The sequence below is a fragment of the Budorcas taxicolor genome, chromosome 19 (genome assembly GCF_023091745.1).
Source record: "Budorcas taxicolor isolate Tak-1 chromosome 19, Takin1.1, whole genome shotgun sequence".
In the NCBI taxonomy this organism is placed as follows: domain Eukaryota; kingdom Metazoa; phylum Chordata; class Mammalia; order Artiodactyla; family Bovidae; genus Budorcas; species Budorcas taxicolor.
The window spans coordinates 33,865,212-33,880,951 of record NC_068928.1 but is presented as its reverse complement, the minus strand read 5'-3'; the positions used below and the strand labels follow the sequence as shown (position 1 = coordinate 33,880,951).

General features: G+C 56.8%; 1 protein-coding gene across 9 annotated transcripts in view; it reads left to right on the top strand.

Annotated features, from left to right (window-relative positions):
- Window positions 1–15,740, top strand: part of EPN2 (epsin 2) — a 52,346-nt gene that overhangs the window by 22,371 nt on the left and 14,235 nt on the right. For 7 of the 9 annotated variants that reach the window (XM_052658686.1, XM_052658688.1, XM_052658687.1 and 4 more), the window contains exons 2-3: window positions 4,292–5,053; window positions 6,656–6,823. In XM_052658686.1, the coding sequence (XP_052514646.1) occupies window positions 4,459–5,053; window positions 6,656–6,823 (763 nt within the window). In that variant the 5' untranslated portion in view covers window positions 4,292–4,458. The remainder of the gene's footprint in view (window positions 1–4,291; window positions 5,054–6,655; window positions 6,824–15,740) is intronic. The other 2 variants (XM_052658692.1, XM_052658693.1) reach the window with 1 other exon arrangement.

Sequence of the window (15,740 nt, the reverse complement as noted above, 5' to 3'; positions counted from 1 at the left end):
GGGAAGGGGAGCAGGCCGTGCTTGAGACTGGGAGAGTGCCAGGGGCCGAGGGTGCACCCGTGCTGGCCCTGGAGAAGCTCACTTTCTGGGTGCGCTGTCTTCTGGGCTCTGGTCCCCCCTGCACTTCCTGGGGTGGGCTGCAAAGACCTCAGCCACACTCCCCAAAGCCCATGGGAGCCCTTTGTGCCAGGGTGGGTCTGCAGTTACACTGCCTGGAGGTGCCTGTCCTCACCCACGGGCTTGCTCTCGGCAGCATCTTGAGCTCCTGAGAGAGCAGCGACGGGCGGCTGCTGTGCCTGAAACCAGGCCCGTGTGGTCCACAGCTCCTCCTCCCCCGGCTTCCCCTCTCCTGCTGGCTCCTCAGGACATGGCCACAGCCCAGCGCTCAGCACTACCGCAGTGACCAGCCAGGTCTAAATTAAGCATGAATCCCTGGGAATTCTGCATTTTCCCATGTAGCTCTGTTCTTTTCCCAAAATGCCTCAAGCTGGAAACTTCTGCTGATCAAACACATTGCGGGCCTGCCCTGTGTGCGGGTGGGTGGGTATGAAGCCATCGGATGCCCCCTTCTGTGCCCCAGTCTCTGGGTGGCATGGCCACTGGCCATCGGGGGTCTCTCTCTGGTGGTAGAGTCACTCAGCGTGTTGGAATGGAGACTCTGGCCCAGGGGCCACAAGCTCCTTTCTTGGAGTGGGGCTGAGTTCCGGGGACTCACTCCACAGACCTGGGAAGCCCCACAGGCCAAGAGAAACATCCACCAGTAGGCTTGTTGCCAGAACTCCAGCCTCATGGTGGCTGACCTGGACCTGGTCTGAGGTGGGGGCTCCTGTGACACCCTGGGGCTGGCAGGAGTTGAGCCCTTGTCAGAAAGGGGCCTTGGGACGGGAGGCTAGGCTGGGTGTCCGATCTGCTCTGCCATCCAGGAGTGGGAGGCTGGGCCTGGCCCAGCCCGAGCCCCGCTTTCTAGGCCCCTGGCTCTGTGTGCTGTCTGGTTTCCGGCAGGGTTGTTTAAGAACGTTGTCCCTGGTTGGCCATTAGCAAAACTACGTGGAAGAGTGGTGGAGGGGAACACTGAGGGATTCTCTGTCCTCTGCTAACGCATCCACTGGTCCAGGCACCAGTGTTTGGTGCTCACGCCTCTCCGGGAGGTGCTGCTCGTCTCACACCACCATTTCTAAGTGACTGCGTTGTCGGATGGCCAGAACTGTGTCTCCTGAGCCTGGTCCTTGTTTCACACCGTCTTTCAGAATGACTGCATTTCAACACCCGTGTAACCTGTAGCCCGTCTACTCTTCCTAGAGACTGAACAATCCTCCATACTGGTAAAGAAAAGAGGGATTCCTCACGTGTGTTTTCAGTGCTTGATTTCTGCTTTTAGAAAAATCACTAACGTGGTCACTGGAGGCTATCTGACATCGAATTTGAATTTTCCTGTGCTTGTTCCAAGACTGTCATGTCTTAGGAGAAGCCCCCAGGTGGCTCTTTCTTTTTAAGGGGACAGGGGTCATCCACCGTTGGGGGGACAGTCAGTCCCCCTGCAGCCACGTAACTGACACCCGGGGCTCTTCCTGTACTGTGGATGCTGTCACTGTATCTGCTTTATCATCTCAGAGTTAAGAGGCTCAGATGTTTGTTTTTGAAATTCTTCACATATATGAATGCAGAGTTTTCTTAAAGCCCGCTTTTGGGATAGAGATAAAAGATTTAATTTCTCTGCCCACCGAGGAGTCCTGGGACACAGATGCTGTGTTCAGTGAGTGAGGCGGACGGCCCTCAGCTTCCCTGTGGGTGTCGCCTGCCTGGAAAAAGTCACAGGAGGCCGCCAGACGTAGAGCAGGAGCTGCCATCTGTGGAACCTGTTAGGTTTCGGGAGAGGAGAGATGTTTGCTGCCGTTCCCTCATAGCTGGTCTGGGTCCCTGATAATGATCCCCAATCCCTGAAAAGACCCCCAGGTGGGGGTTTGGTGGAGACCCCAACCATCAATATCTTCTTGACACCTGGCTAGTTACGTCCCTGTCACAGAAGGGATGGCCAGGACTCACGTGGGCTTTGACCAGGGCCCACCTGGGGTCTGGAGCCATGAGGGCTGCTTCCTCCCGCATCTGGGACTCTGGATTGGGAAGGAATTTCCCCACCCGACTCTGCAGGCTCTTGAACACATTTTTATGGAATTCTTCTTGCCTCCAGGGGCATCACTCTAGCCTTGGAATTTTTTGTTTGTTTTTTTAGTGTTGTTCTATTTGCTGTTTTATTCAATCTACTTGTAGTCTCCACTGTCAGGCGAATTCTGGTTGTATTTTCAAATGTGCCAGAATTTTTCTGCCCCAGCTTGTCTTTGGCAAATGTGATCCAGCTGTTACTTTATGGTCACCATTATAGGCTGCTCTTGAGAAAGAGTCCTGATCCCAGACTCTGGCTGGGTTGCCTGCATGTTGAGGGCCAAGGGACGCAGCTCCTCGGTGGTACTGGGCCATGGCTCAGCTGTGGCTAAGGGCCCGTCCTTCAGGCTTTGTATGTGTAGACGGGCTGTCGCCTAGGACATGCGGCCGCGATGGCTCCTGCAGCTGCAGAGTGCAGGGTAGGGGAGCCTGCCGAGCCCCAGTTGGGTGACAGACAAAGTGCTGGGCGGCCCTGGGGCTTCAGGACCTCGAGTGTGACCAGTGATGCTGGAGCCTTTGCTCTGGGAGCCAGAGCTGCTCTGGAGATCCCCTCTGAGGCCCATCCTGTCTGGCGGCCATGGATGACCAGCCTGGTCACGTCACACGTGCAGGTCCCCGCAGAGCACCTGGCCCTGCTCCTCGGACACACTATAGAAGGTTTGTAAGAGCCGGCCGGGCAGGGGAGTCCACTCTGCCCACCTCCTGCTGAAGTCCTGCATCTGCGGATGAAGGCAGAATTCTTGGCCTGTCTGAGGGTGGAGAGGCCTTGCTCACCAAGCAGATGTGTAATTGGCACCAGGATGATGGTTACGAGCTGCTCCTATTTGACTGAATGTGAGGGGTGGGCATTTCCTTTGGCTTCCCCACTCCTGACACTTGCTGGTTACTTATTTCTGAGGCTGGGATGTTAAACTGGTAGAGGCTGCCCACCCATTGTTCCTCTGGCAGAAGCAGCAGAGTGAGGGCCCTTGTGGGAGGAGGGAGAGCGTCTTCACCAGGGGGCCTTGGTCAGCTGACCTCATGACCCAGAAGGAAGGCTCTCCGTCTGCACCAGGGGAGGGGTGATCCTTACCCGGAAGGAAGGCTTTTTGTGAGCATACACTGGGACAGCCTGGCCCAAGGCCACCCAGCTCTTTCCCAGGCCAGAAGCTCAGTGGCAGCTGGGGGTGGGGTGGGAGTGGGAAGCTGCAGGTCCTGGGCCCCCTCATTCTGTAGGAGAGGAGTCACCTGGCACCACTTCACTTCCAGTCCCCGCCAGCCCTGTCTCGTCCTCTGAAGAAGCCCGCTGAGGGCTGCAGGGAGTGCTTTCCTCGCTTACATCTGTGGCCCATCGCCACAGTCGAGTTGCCCTGGACTTGCATCCTCAGGTTGCCGCGTTCACCTCTGTCCCCCGCCAGATGCCTTCCTGGGGAAGGGGCGCTGTTTTTAACTTGTGGCAGCAGCATTTATATCGCAGTGCTGGGTGTTCACTGGCAACCAAACCAGGTGGTATCCCCCACACTCTGGACCAGCTTGTGGCCAGAGGCGTAGCCTTCACTTTAGCTCCGCAGGTGTTCCTCCCCTGGAGAGGTGTGTTTGTGGCAAAGGACTGGGTGGACCTGTTAAAGTGGAGTCCTCAGCTCTCTTCTTTCTGAGATGAGGAAACTGGGCCAGAAGCAGTTTATTTGTAAGGTTGTATCAGTGCTACATAGCTTGTGCCAGATGCTGGAGGCTCTGAAAGCCCAGTGGGGCCTCAGCCCTGGTCTCAAAGGGGTTGAGAGTCTCTGTAAGCAGTCAGGAGAAGAGGGTCAGAGAGTCTCTGGAGCCAGTGTAGATGGCGTGAGATTCTTCTAGCGGGCATCTGGCAGGTGTGGCAGAGCAGATCCAGCAGAAGTGGTTTGAAAATAGACCAGGAATTACAGTGTTACTGCTTTCCTTCCAGAGGCTTAAACTTGAGTTTAACCTGTATTGGTTATTAATGTGTAGTATTGATCTTATCTTAGTTTTGAAGGGAAGGGGGCATCCTTTTTGTCCTTGGGGGTTGGAGGATGTCCTCTCACCACCCCGGCTGGCCGACCCCTGCCTGCCATTTACAGAGAGCCTGCTGTTTCGGGAGTTCACACACAGTAACGTTTGTTACTTCTTTCTCTAGGTCATGGCTTCCGGCTTCTCAGACCTGAGGCTCCAGTAGAGGAAATGACCGTCAGGGACCCTGCTCCAGACCTGTTACGGAGACTGAACCTCTGTGGGGCACGAACCTGCTGGAGACGGGGAAGCTTCTCTCTCTGAAGGGATCTGCACTTGTCACAGAAGGTAAAGATGACGACCTCGTCCATCAGACGCCAGATGAAAAACATTGTCAACAACTACTCGGAAGCTGAGATAAAAGTGCGGGAAGCCACCTCCAATGACCCATGGGGCCCGTCCAGCTCCCTGATGACGGAGATCGCAGACCTGACCTACAACGTGGTGGCCTTCTCGGAGATCATGAGCATGGTGTGGAAGCGGCTCAACGACCATGGCAAGAACTGGCGGCACGTGTACAAGGCGCTGACGCTGCTTGACTACCTCATCAAGACGGGCTCAGAGCGCGTGGCCCAGCAGTGCCGCGAGAACATCTTCGCCATCCAGACCCTGAAGGACTTCCAGTACGTCGACCGTGACGGCAAGGACCAGGGGGTCAACGTGCGTGAGAAGGCCAAGCAGCTGGTGGCCCTGCTGAAGGACGAGGAGCGGCTTAAGGCCGAGCGGGCCCAGGCCCTCAAGACCAAGGAGCGCATGGCCCAGGTGGCCACCGGCATGGGCAGCAACCAGATCACCTTTGGCCGGGGCTCCAGCCAGCCCAACTTGTCCACCAGCTACTCGGAGCAGGAGTACGGCAAGGCCGGGGGGTCGCCGGCTTCCTACCATGGCTGTGAGTAGTAACCCCCACACTGGGCACCGGGCTCAGCCAGACTCATGGCCCCTACCTTCCCGCTGCTGGCACCTGGCAGCCGCCCCTCAGTTCACCTGGAGTTACTGTTACAGAGGGGCTTCTGGCCTGGGGTCCCAAGACCCTCTGCTTCTCTGTGCGTGTGAGCAGGGCAGGCGCAGAGGATGGATTACCTGCTTCCCCCTCAGGCCAGGGCTGAAGCGAAGGGCCTGGCCGCCCACAGCAGCAGGGGATTGGCTGTCCCGGAAATCTACTCTCTTTTGTCTCATATTCAATGTCTTTCTGAAACTGGGCTTCGGGTCTCCTGACCGGCTTAGCGTCTGTTCTCCTTGAGCATCACTGGGTGAGGCAGTGAATGTCCGCCTCTCTTGCAGAGGGAGAGGCCAGGCTTCCTTCCCACCTCTGGGTGGGAGTCCTTGCTGATTTGGTCACACAGCTGGGTCCATGCTTTCTGGGCTGCTGTTTTCTCGCTTTGCATGTTGAAGATGCTAGGTCTTTGCCCAGTGTTCAGGAGAGATGTCAGAGAACAGAAGTGGCATTCAGGGCCTGACGGAGGCTGGCTAGGGAGCCATGTTGGCATTCTAGCTGTTCATGGACATGGGCCCTGAAATGGTGTCCCTTTGCCTTCTCATTGTGGTGGCAAGCAGGCAGCCCTGGTAGCCTGCAGGGTGAGGGACACAGAAATTGTGCCTCTGGCTGAAAACAGAAGTCCAGGTACCCCTACCCTTTGCTTTTGGAATAAGTAACACTGTTAGCATAAGAAAAAATTTCAGGCAGCTGCTTGCAGTTTGACCCCCTGTTGGCCTTGCTTATTTAGTTTGGCAGGTTTCGGTTTGTCGTCGCCTTGCCACTTGTAGCATTTGTGTTGAGCAGATCTGCACAGTGGGGTCAGGCTCCCGCCTCTGGGATTCTCAGCGATTGTCAAGCTCAGAGGCCAGCATTCTTGTCCCACTTGTAGTTCCTGTCGTTTCCCCACCTAGTTTGGATGACTCTGCTCAGGCAAAGGCTGGGACCTTGGTGAAGCCGCTTAAAAGAAATGGAGCATGCAATCTGGGGCTCCAGGGGCTCCCTTATGCTAGGTTGATAGAAAAGGAAGATTGCCCTTAAGAAGTGAAGTCGTATGTGTCCCTCATGGAGCCCTTCTCCACCAAGAAAGGCCGCTGCAGGTAGGCTGGGCTCCAGGCTGCCCTCCTCTTTGGAAGTGGTCACGTAAGGACCTTGGGGGCTGCTTTTCTCCTGTCTGCCTTTTGAGGTCATTGCCCCTGAGTCCCGAGGACTGAGAGTAGGAGCTGAAGCCACGTCCCATGCATTGAGTGAAGACTGTTCCGGGGCTGGGAGGAGGTGGTGGGGCCTCATGTCTGGTCCCGTGGCCTCAGCCTTCGCCTCCCTGTCCAGCGGCCCTGAGTTGGCCCACCTCTGAGAGCCCGAGCTTGAGCTGCATGTTCAGAGTCTGTTCGTGGGGCCCGGCCTTGCCTGTCCCTCTAACGGCCTGTCTGTGTGTGTGTGTCCGTGTGTGTGTGTGTGTCTGTGTGTGTGTGTGTGTGTGTGTGTGTCTGTCTGTCTGTGTGTGTCCCTGCCCCACAGCACCCGAGGCCTCACTGTGTCCCCAGCACCGCACTGGGCCCCCGCGGGGTCAGAGCGAGGAGCCGCCGCCGAGCCAGCGCCCGCCCTTCCTGCTGCGCCCGGGGCCACCCTCCTGCCCGGCCAATGACCTGGCCCAGCCCTGCCTCTCTTGGGACCCCGGAGCCCAAGGTGGGAAATGCAGGCAGCCTGCTGGGTGTGCTCCTGGTCGCCCAGTACAGCCAGCTTTCTCCCTGCCTCCCGGGCCTCAGGGTGGCTCCCTCTGCAGCCCAGCGCCAGTCCTTCCCTCTCCCGGGAGCCCTGGCTATCCTGCGCCCCTCTCCACACCCCTAACCCAGAGGCCTCAGGGGAGCCGCTGTTTGCTTTGCATGAGGCCTGGGTGGCTGTCAGGCTCTCGCAGTCCCGCACCCTGCGGGATTGGAGGTGTGCTGGCGGCAGCCCCAGACGTGGGGAGGACCAGGCCCCTGGGCTGGGCCTGTGGTTTTGTCCTTGTCCCACCGGCACACCCAGCCGGGAGCCATCCTCCATGTTGCAGTGATGCGGGCGGGTGAGCAGAGGACCAAATGGGGTGGATTTTGCTTCTCAGTTCCCTGCCGTCCTTCCTGAAATCCATGGGACTCGGGACCATGGCAAGCAGAGTTGGCTGCCCAATCAATTGTAGGTTGCAGTGTTTGGAGGTCTCTGACTCAGTGGGGATGGAAGTGAGGCTTGCTTTAGGGGTGATTACTTAGCTCTCCTGGACAACCTTCAGCTGGTGTGGGCTACGCTGAAAACAGATTTCGCCGCAGCCTACAAAGAAGTGCACTCAGTCCACTGCCTTGGCACCTGGGCCCACCACAGAGAACGCCTCTCCTCTCTCCCTGCGTGGCTCTGACCGGGGCGGCCAGCAGCCGTGGAAGTGGCCCCCTCACTTGGCCCTTGTACAACTTGTGGCCACCCTGCCAGTGCTCGTGGGATCACTGTGTTGAGCTCTGGGCCCATTTTCCCTCATCCTCTGTCCTGAGGGAGTACTGGCTTTGGTGCAGGGAGGCAGTCAGAGTGTTTCAGAGTGACACTTCCGCTGGTCCCCAGTGACCCCGAGCCTGCCTGTCGAGTACCTGGGGCCCCCAGCTCTCCTGGGCCGCTTGCATTCAAAGCCCCCGAGCCAAGGCCCACAGGTGCCCCCTCAACTCAGTGCCTCCACACACTGCCAACAAGTTGGTCAACCCACAGCCCACACTGCCTCAGCTCTGGGGCTAGAGGTAGAAATTAATGGTAAAATGAGTGAGTTTGTTTTCCCAGAGTTTCTCAAGTGCTGGATGAGGTTTGGGCAAACCAGTGGTACGTGGTGTCACCGTTCTGGGTGCCTTCCTCTCTGTGTCTCGTACCCTCACTGTCACGGGTGATCCTTTCTGAGCACCTGCCTGATGCCCAGTGTGAGGCGAGGGCTTCCCCTGGGCGCTGGGGATCTGCCTTGAACATGCTGGCTTGGAATGCAGCATGGAGGGGTCACCCTGACTGGCCTCGTGAGACGCAGCGGAGATCCAGGCCAGGACGTCAGCTCAGTTCGTGTGGTGTGCTGTCTCCATCAGTGGTTGTCTCAGGCTGGGACACTAGCCCTCTTTTCCTTTTCTTGACACTTAGCCTTTGGAACTACATTTTGTGGGCTTTTCCAGAAACGTGGAAATGTGCCATATCTTGAGGCTTTGAGTCTAGAACATCTGATTCTTAGAGGTTAGATTTTGTTGGTAGTGAAGGCTGTTTCCAACTTTGTAGGTGCCCTTTCTCTGCTCCCTGAGCTGCTGGCTGCCCAGAGCCCAGGCACACATCTGACAGGCTGGAGTCTCGGGGTGGGCGCGGGCATCGTGGTCGTGCCACTGAGTTTTCTCGGAGGCTGCAGCCTGTCCAGTTCAGGTTCTTCCTCCCGTCCCTCCAGCTGATGACCGGCAGCCGTGCCCTTTCAGAAAGTCAGAGTCAGCAGGCGGTGCGCCCATGGGTCTCCTCCCGCGGCCTGCTGGCAACTCAGTGACGAACCCCATCGGGCCAGTGCGCCTGTGGCCCGCTTCTCCATGTCTAGGTGGTAAGGTCAGCATGGGTGGCACAAAAGAAGCTCTGCTGGTTTTCTCATTGTAAGATAATGCCTGTCTACTCCTGATCATGTAGAAAGTGCAAAAGGAAGACGGACACACTCCATGATCTCCTTAGACTGCTGATGTTCCCGTGTGGGTGTGTCCTTCTGAATGTTTTTTCTAAGCGCATGCTTTTCTAGGCCTGCAGGTTTGTTTGGATCCCTGCCGTTTCTATCACGACGTCGTCACCCCAGCTGCCAGGCCTCTGGGCACAGGCAGTGGTGGGGCCTTGTCATGGCCATCTGTCTGGGGAGAGCCGGAGAGTTCGTACTCTGAGGAGGAAGCGAGGACCAGATCAATACCCATATCCCCCACAGCCAGCTGTATGGACAGACCTGGAACCGGGTCTGAAGTATGTTTTGTGGGAGCAGAAGGAATCTAATGTTTTATATTGCATACATGGTAGAACAGTGTTACACACGTGTCGTTTGTAACAAAGCACACATCTCAGAAGGTTACAGCATTCATTTGCCCAGGGCTGGCTCTGGGCAGTGAGAGCTCATGGTCCGCAGATGAGGCCTGGCCCTCTGTGGGCCTCCAGTTCAGGAGAGGGTGGGCACCTTGACGGTGTGCCACATGGAGTGCCCGGAGGGGGCCGGGCAGGCCAGTCAGAGGCTGTTCTCAGCATGCGCGCAGTGGGCGGGATGCAGCGGCTCAGAGGACCCCTCAGCTGACTCAGATAACTTGCTGTGCATTTCCACATTGCTGCACAGTTGCACTTGACTGCAGAGGTTAGAGCTCGGGTGGGTTAGGGTCCGTGGAGCAGGTTGAGGTGGTGCTCTCTTCCGGTTTTGCGCATCCCCTGTGCTGTCACAGGCTCTCACACAGCGCCCCGCCTGAGGGACACACTCTGAGAAGGGACCACGCGGATCACAGTCTCCACCCTATCTGAATTGTATCCAGGTTCTCACAGTGTGGTAAGAATGTGGTGAATACCTTTGGGCAGAAGGCTGCTTTTCCGAGGAGTCTTGATGTAGAATTGTCTTGTCTTCAATGTAGAATTCCAGGAAGTGAGGTTAGTGGACAAGTGTGTTGAAAAGTGAAAGTGAAAGTGAAGTCGCTCAGTCGTGTCTGACTCTTTGCGATCCCATGGACTGTAGCCCACCAGGCTCCTCCGTCCATGGGATTCTCCAGGCAAGAATACTGGAGTGGGTTGCCATTTCCTTCTCCAGGGCATCTTCCCAACCCAGGGATTGAACCCAGGTTTCCCGCATTGCAGGCAGACGTTTTAACCTCTGAGCCACCATGTCTTGAACTTGGCAGATGTTTTCCCAGCAGACCCGGCCCAGGTGCAGCGCCCCCAGCTGGGGTGCAGGAGAAGTGGCCATGCTTGGTGGATAGCCCCGAGCCCAAAATGGGTACTGAGATTTTTCTGAAAGATAATTTCTAGTTTCAGTTAAGTTCAGTCGCTCAGTTGTGCCTGACTCTTTGTGACCCCATGGACTGCAGCATGCCAGGCCTCCCTTTCCATCACCAACTCCCAGAGCTTTCTCAAACTCATGTCCATTGAGTCAGTGATTCCATCCAACCATCTCATCTTCTGTTGTCCCCTTCTCCTCGCACCTTCAATCTTTCCCAGCATCAGGGTCTTTGCAAAAGTCAGTTCTTTGCATCAGGTGGCCAAAGGATTGGAGTTTCAGCTTCAGCATCAGTCCTTCCAGGAATATTCAGGACTGATTTCCTCTAGGATGGAATGGTTGGATCTCCTTGCTGTCCAAGAGACTCTCAAGAGTCTTCTCCAACACCACAGCTCAAAAGCATCAATTCTTCGGCGCTCAGCTTTCTTTGTAGTCCAACTCTCAGTCCATACATGACTACTGGAAAAACCATAGCCTTGACTAGATGGACCTTTGTTGGCAAAGTAATGTCTCTCCTTTCGAATATGCTTTCTAGGTTGGTCATAACTTTTCTTCCAAGGAGCAAGTGTCTTTTAATTTCATGGCTGCAGTCACCATCTGCAGTGATTTTGGAGCCCCCCAAAATAAGGTCTTTCATTGTTTCCACTGTTTCCCCATCTATTTGCCATGAAGTGATGGGACCAGATGCCATGATCTTAGTTTTCTCAATGTTGAGTTTTAAGCCAACTTTTTCACTCTCCTCTTTCACTTTCATGAAGAGGCTCTTTAGTTCTGCTTCGCTTTCTGTCATAAGAGCGGTGTCATCTGCATATCTGAGGTTATTGACATTTCTGCTGGCAATCTTGATTCTAGCTTGTGCTTCATCCAGTCCAGCATTTCTCATGGTGTACTCTGCATATAAGTTAAATGAGCAGGGTGACAGTATACAGCCTTGATGTACTCCTTTCCCGATTTGGAACCAATCTGTTGTTCCATGTCCAGTTCTAACTGTTGCTTCTTGACCTGCATCCAGATTTCTCGGGAGGCAGGTCAGGTGGTCTGGTATTCCCATCTTTTGAAGAATTTTCCACAGTTTGCTGTGATCCACACAGTCAAAGGCTTTGGCATAGTCAATAAAGCAGAAGTAGATGTGTTTCTGGAACTCTCTTGCTTTTTTGATGATCCAACGGATGTTGGCAATTTGATCTCTGGTTCCTCTGCCTTTTCTAAATCCGGTTTGAACGTCTGGAAGCACTGTTCGCATACTGTTGAAGCCTGTCTTGGAGAATTTTGAGCATTACTTTGCTAGTTTAGTATATGAAAATTTCCATCAGGATATTCATTTTAAAAGTTAGTTTCCTGTTTGTAAATGTTGCTCTATAAGAAATTGCTGTAGGCATGTAATCTCAGTTTACGACTGAATTAAGAAAGAGGGCATTCTGTCTCTGTTGAAGTTCTGGTGACCATAGCACCCCCCCACCCCGTTCCTCCCGAGCGCCTGCCTGGGGAGCTGTGGGTATGGCCCTCACCCGAGTACTCCCCACCCCCTCCCCCCAAGAGTGTGACTTCCCAAAGCACCAGGAACCATGGAACCCCCGGGAAAGAACAAGGAGGAAAAATGGCTTCCTGTTCTGGACAAGCTCCTAGCTCCCACCTTGCAAGCTGATGACCTTGTAACGGACAGGGTTTACTGTGCAGCCCAAAGAGAGCAGCACAGATAGGACGGGCTCTGAGTCCTGCCAGCCAGCGACAGGGCAGCCTTTGTCTCTGCCCAGCCGCCCATCCCAACCATCGTCCGCGCTGCCTCCTTTCTTCCTGGGCTTCGGCTTTCGCACACCTCAGGATGGTTGGGACCAGTGTGTGAGGTGTGCCCTTGGGAGTCACAGCTTCTGCTCACTGGAAACTAAATTAGAAAATGAACACACAGGTGCGTGGAAAGAGGCAGGTCGGGGAGATGGCCTAGCTGCAGGCAGGTCTGGAGCGCAGGTGAGGCCCCCAGTCTGTGGGCTCTAGGTGCCTGGGGCAGGGGTGTCTGCACTGAGCCAGGCTGAGAAGAACCCCTGCCTGTGGAGCACCCCAGTGGGGAGGATGTGCTAGGGGGTGGATCCAGAGCCAGGGGTGGCTCCAGAGCCGAGGCTGGAGGGGAAGCCGAGGTGCTTTTGCCCGCCTGAGGGCCGGAAGGAGTGGAGGATTCTAGGGCCTGTGTGGGGGTGGCAGAGCAGGGGTGGGGTGGGTGTGAGCAGTAGAGTCGATGGGCAGCTCCTCCCCGTGGCAGGAGTGTGCGGGAGGCGGGCCCCAGACGTGTGTGCTGGGAGAGCCTGGGACCTGCAGCTGCAGCAGCACTGACACAGGTCTTGTTCCCTGTGGAGGCTGGAAGCCTGGATCAGGGTGTGCGCAGGCCTGTGCCTCTGAGACCCGCACGTGCAGGGAGCGTCCTGCCTCATGCTCCCCCTGCTCCTGCTGCCGGAGGCCTCCTCGGTGTCCCCGGGCCACGGCTGCCGCCCTCCCCTCATGTCTTCGCCCTCATCTCTTCCTTGCCTGTAAGGGCACAGGTCACGTTGGGTGTGGGGCCCACCTACTCCAGTGTGACCTCAGCTTAACCACTCACTAAGGACTCTGCCACAGCCATTTCCAAATCCACTCGTGTTCTGAGGTGCTGGGGGTCAGGCCCTCACACCTTTGGGCCTGCTCTGCCTTGGCCCCTCGGCAGGGCAAGGCTCTCGACCCTGGTGAAGTCCCACCTGCTCTCTGCCTGGCAGCCTTGCTGCCTGCCCCCAGGCCATGCTCCAGTGTCCCCACCCCCTCCCCTGTGTGTGTGCGTCTTGTCCCTCCTTACTGGACACAGGCCCTGGGAGAGCAGGGGCTGTCCTCTGGCCTGGAGAAGTGCCAGGCATGGTGTACACAAATGTTAGGGCCGAGGGCTCCGAGCAGCTCAGGGCATGGGGACAGCATGGCATTGGCTTTCGAGTTCTGCCGACTCTGAGTGGCCTCCCTGGGCCCCGGCTCCCTCCTCTGTGGGAAGCAGTCATGGTGAAGAGAAAGGCCTTAGGTCGGCCTTTGTCCCTTGTGGCTGTGGGACCCTGGCGAGCCACCTCATCTCTGGGCCCCAGCCCTGGTTTTGGAGTGGATTGGGAGGCAGGACCCCATCTGGGCTGAGGGTTGGGCAAGACGCCAGGTGTGGTACCACTGTCACACGCCAGGCACTGGCCAGGTGCCCCCTGTAGGCACTCGTCTGGTCCTCACAGTAGCCCAAGCCACGGGAACCCTGTCTCCCATCCTGTGGGTGAGGAGGCCAAGGCGAGGGGTTGAGCAGCGGCAAGCCCAAGTCTGGGCTCAGACTTCCAGGCGCACCCTTCACCAGGGCTGCCTCTCTGAGGCTGAGCCCGTCAGCCTGGATGGGGATGCGGTGAGGTGGAGCCCACACATGGCAGGAATTGAGGGGGCCGGTGGGCGAGAGTCGGGAAAGCACGCCAATGTGCAGGGCGTGCGTGTATGTCTTCTGGGTGGAATCATGAGAAAATGTCAGCAGCTGTTTCCTCTGGGAAGAGGGGTAGAGGCAGGAAGAGTGGGCCGGCCCTCACTTCCTCTTACGCTGAAGTATTTAACACAAGCTCCGGCATCTCCCCTCCCCCATAGCCTGACAGTGGATGGAGTGGACAGCAGCCACTGGGCCGCCTCGTCCCTGCCCGCGTGCCCATCTGCCCACTGTTCTGACTGTGACGTGCAGCCAACTGTCTGTACAGAGACTGCCCGGGATCTTGTCCCTTAAGTCTGACTGCGCTCACGACCCTCATGTGCTGGGATGCTGGGCCGGCCATCCTGCAAAGCAGCCCTTGGTCTGGGTTTGTCTGCCTCAGTCCTTTTCCTGTGCTTCTGTGAACTGGAATCAGATGTAGAGTCTGCGATGGGATCTAGACAGGGTTTTGCCAGGAGTGCCGAGTGGTGGGCAAAGGGCAGAGCATGGTCGTGGTCCAGCCCCTCTTGTCCTGAAGGTCACCCGGCTGTGGTGGTACTTCAGTCTCTTCACATCTTGCACCTTTTTGGTTTTTCCACAACATTGTTGTTCAGTTGCTCTGTCGTGTCTGACTCCGCGACCCCATGGACTGCAGCACAGCAGTCTTCCCTGTCCTCCACCATTTCCCAGAATTTGCTCAAACTCAAGTCCATTGAGTCAGTGGACATGTTATTTCCACAACATATTTATGTATTTTCTCTCTTTCAATGTTACCTGGGGTAATCTGAGCTTATTTTCTCAAAATTCATCTCACTTGACTAAAAACAGTCTTTCCTGCTGTCTCCTTGTGAGCTGGGAGAGGGTGGGCCTGGAAGGTCTCCCAGGGGACAGGGTCAGAAGCCTCTGCTCTCCGTGGGAGTGTCCTTGGTGGCTGAGGTCATTGCTGACTCAGGAAACAGCCTGTGGAGCACAGGAAGATGTCGCCATGCTGAGGAAGGCCCAGTAAGCACTTCACTGCAGTTCAGTTACGAGGAAGGAAGGAACTTAGCTGAACGGGGACCTGCTCACCAGGGGCAGAAAGCGGCCCTGGGCTCAGCGCCGGTCAGCGCCAGCTCCACAGCCCCTCCCTCGGTGGCCGACAGAAAGGGGAGGGGGAGGCCACGGCTGCCAGAACCACAGTCCTCAGCCCATGTAGGCCGTGGGCCACCATGGTGTCCATCTGTGGTTTCTGCCCCGTGAGACAGGGGATGTCTTGTGGCTGTGGGTGGAGTGGAGAGCAGTGACCTGGGCAGGGCCAGCCTCCAGGGTGGGGGCAGCTTGTCTCGGGCCTTCCCACCCCTCCCGCCGCTCCCATCGCTCACCTCACAGACTTGGAAGCAGAAGCCTGGAGGGGTAGCATCCGGGTGCAGCTCCCTGCTGCAGTGGGGTGGGGACAGGCCAGGTGCCCGGTGTTGCTGGCAGGCATGGGGTGGTGGCAGTGCTCAGACCCAGGTGGGGTCTTCTTGGCACCGCATGGCCAGGCCCTTGCCTTCTTGCCAGCCCGTGTGCCTGGCTTTCCGGGAAGTCCCCGTGCAGAGCTGCCTGCGGGAGGGGGCCTGCAGTCTGCGCCCTTCAACCAGCATCCGTGACTGCAGACGCCGCTGACGAGCTCTCTAGGAAAACTGCAGAACGTTGCCAATGAGAAGAGACAGTTTCCTGTTTTTCTGTTACCTTGAGTGCTTTACTTTCTTTTTTCACAATTCCCCAACCTTGAGCACTTGAAGTGCCTTGTAGGGGGCATTTGGGGCCCGGTGCAGTCGGCCAGCCCCTGGAGCAGGTGAGCAGGGTCAAGGGGTGTGGCCCTGCAGGAGGTACCAGGTTGAGGGTGGGTTTCTGGTTCTCCTCCTGGCCTGAAGTTTGAGAAAATGTGGTCCTGTGTGGGCTCCTTGTCCAACCTCCCCCTGTGCTTCCTCAGCCAGGGTGGTGGACCAGGCAGGACAAATGGGAGCCCGCCACAGGGGTGCCAGCTTTGCGCTCCTCCCCATGGGTCAGGCTCAACCACAGGGAAGGGCAGGGAGATGCTCGTGCATCCAGGGTGATGAGCTTGTGTGCACAGGGCCTGCCTTCCCAGGAGAGCATGGGTGAGGCAGAAAGCAGCAGAGACCTGAAGGGGCTTGCTTCTCCTACTGCCCCGTGAGTGGTAGGCCCTC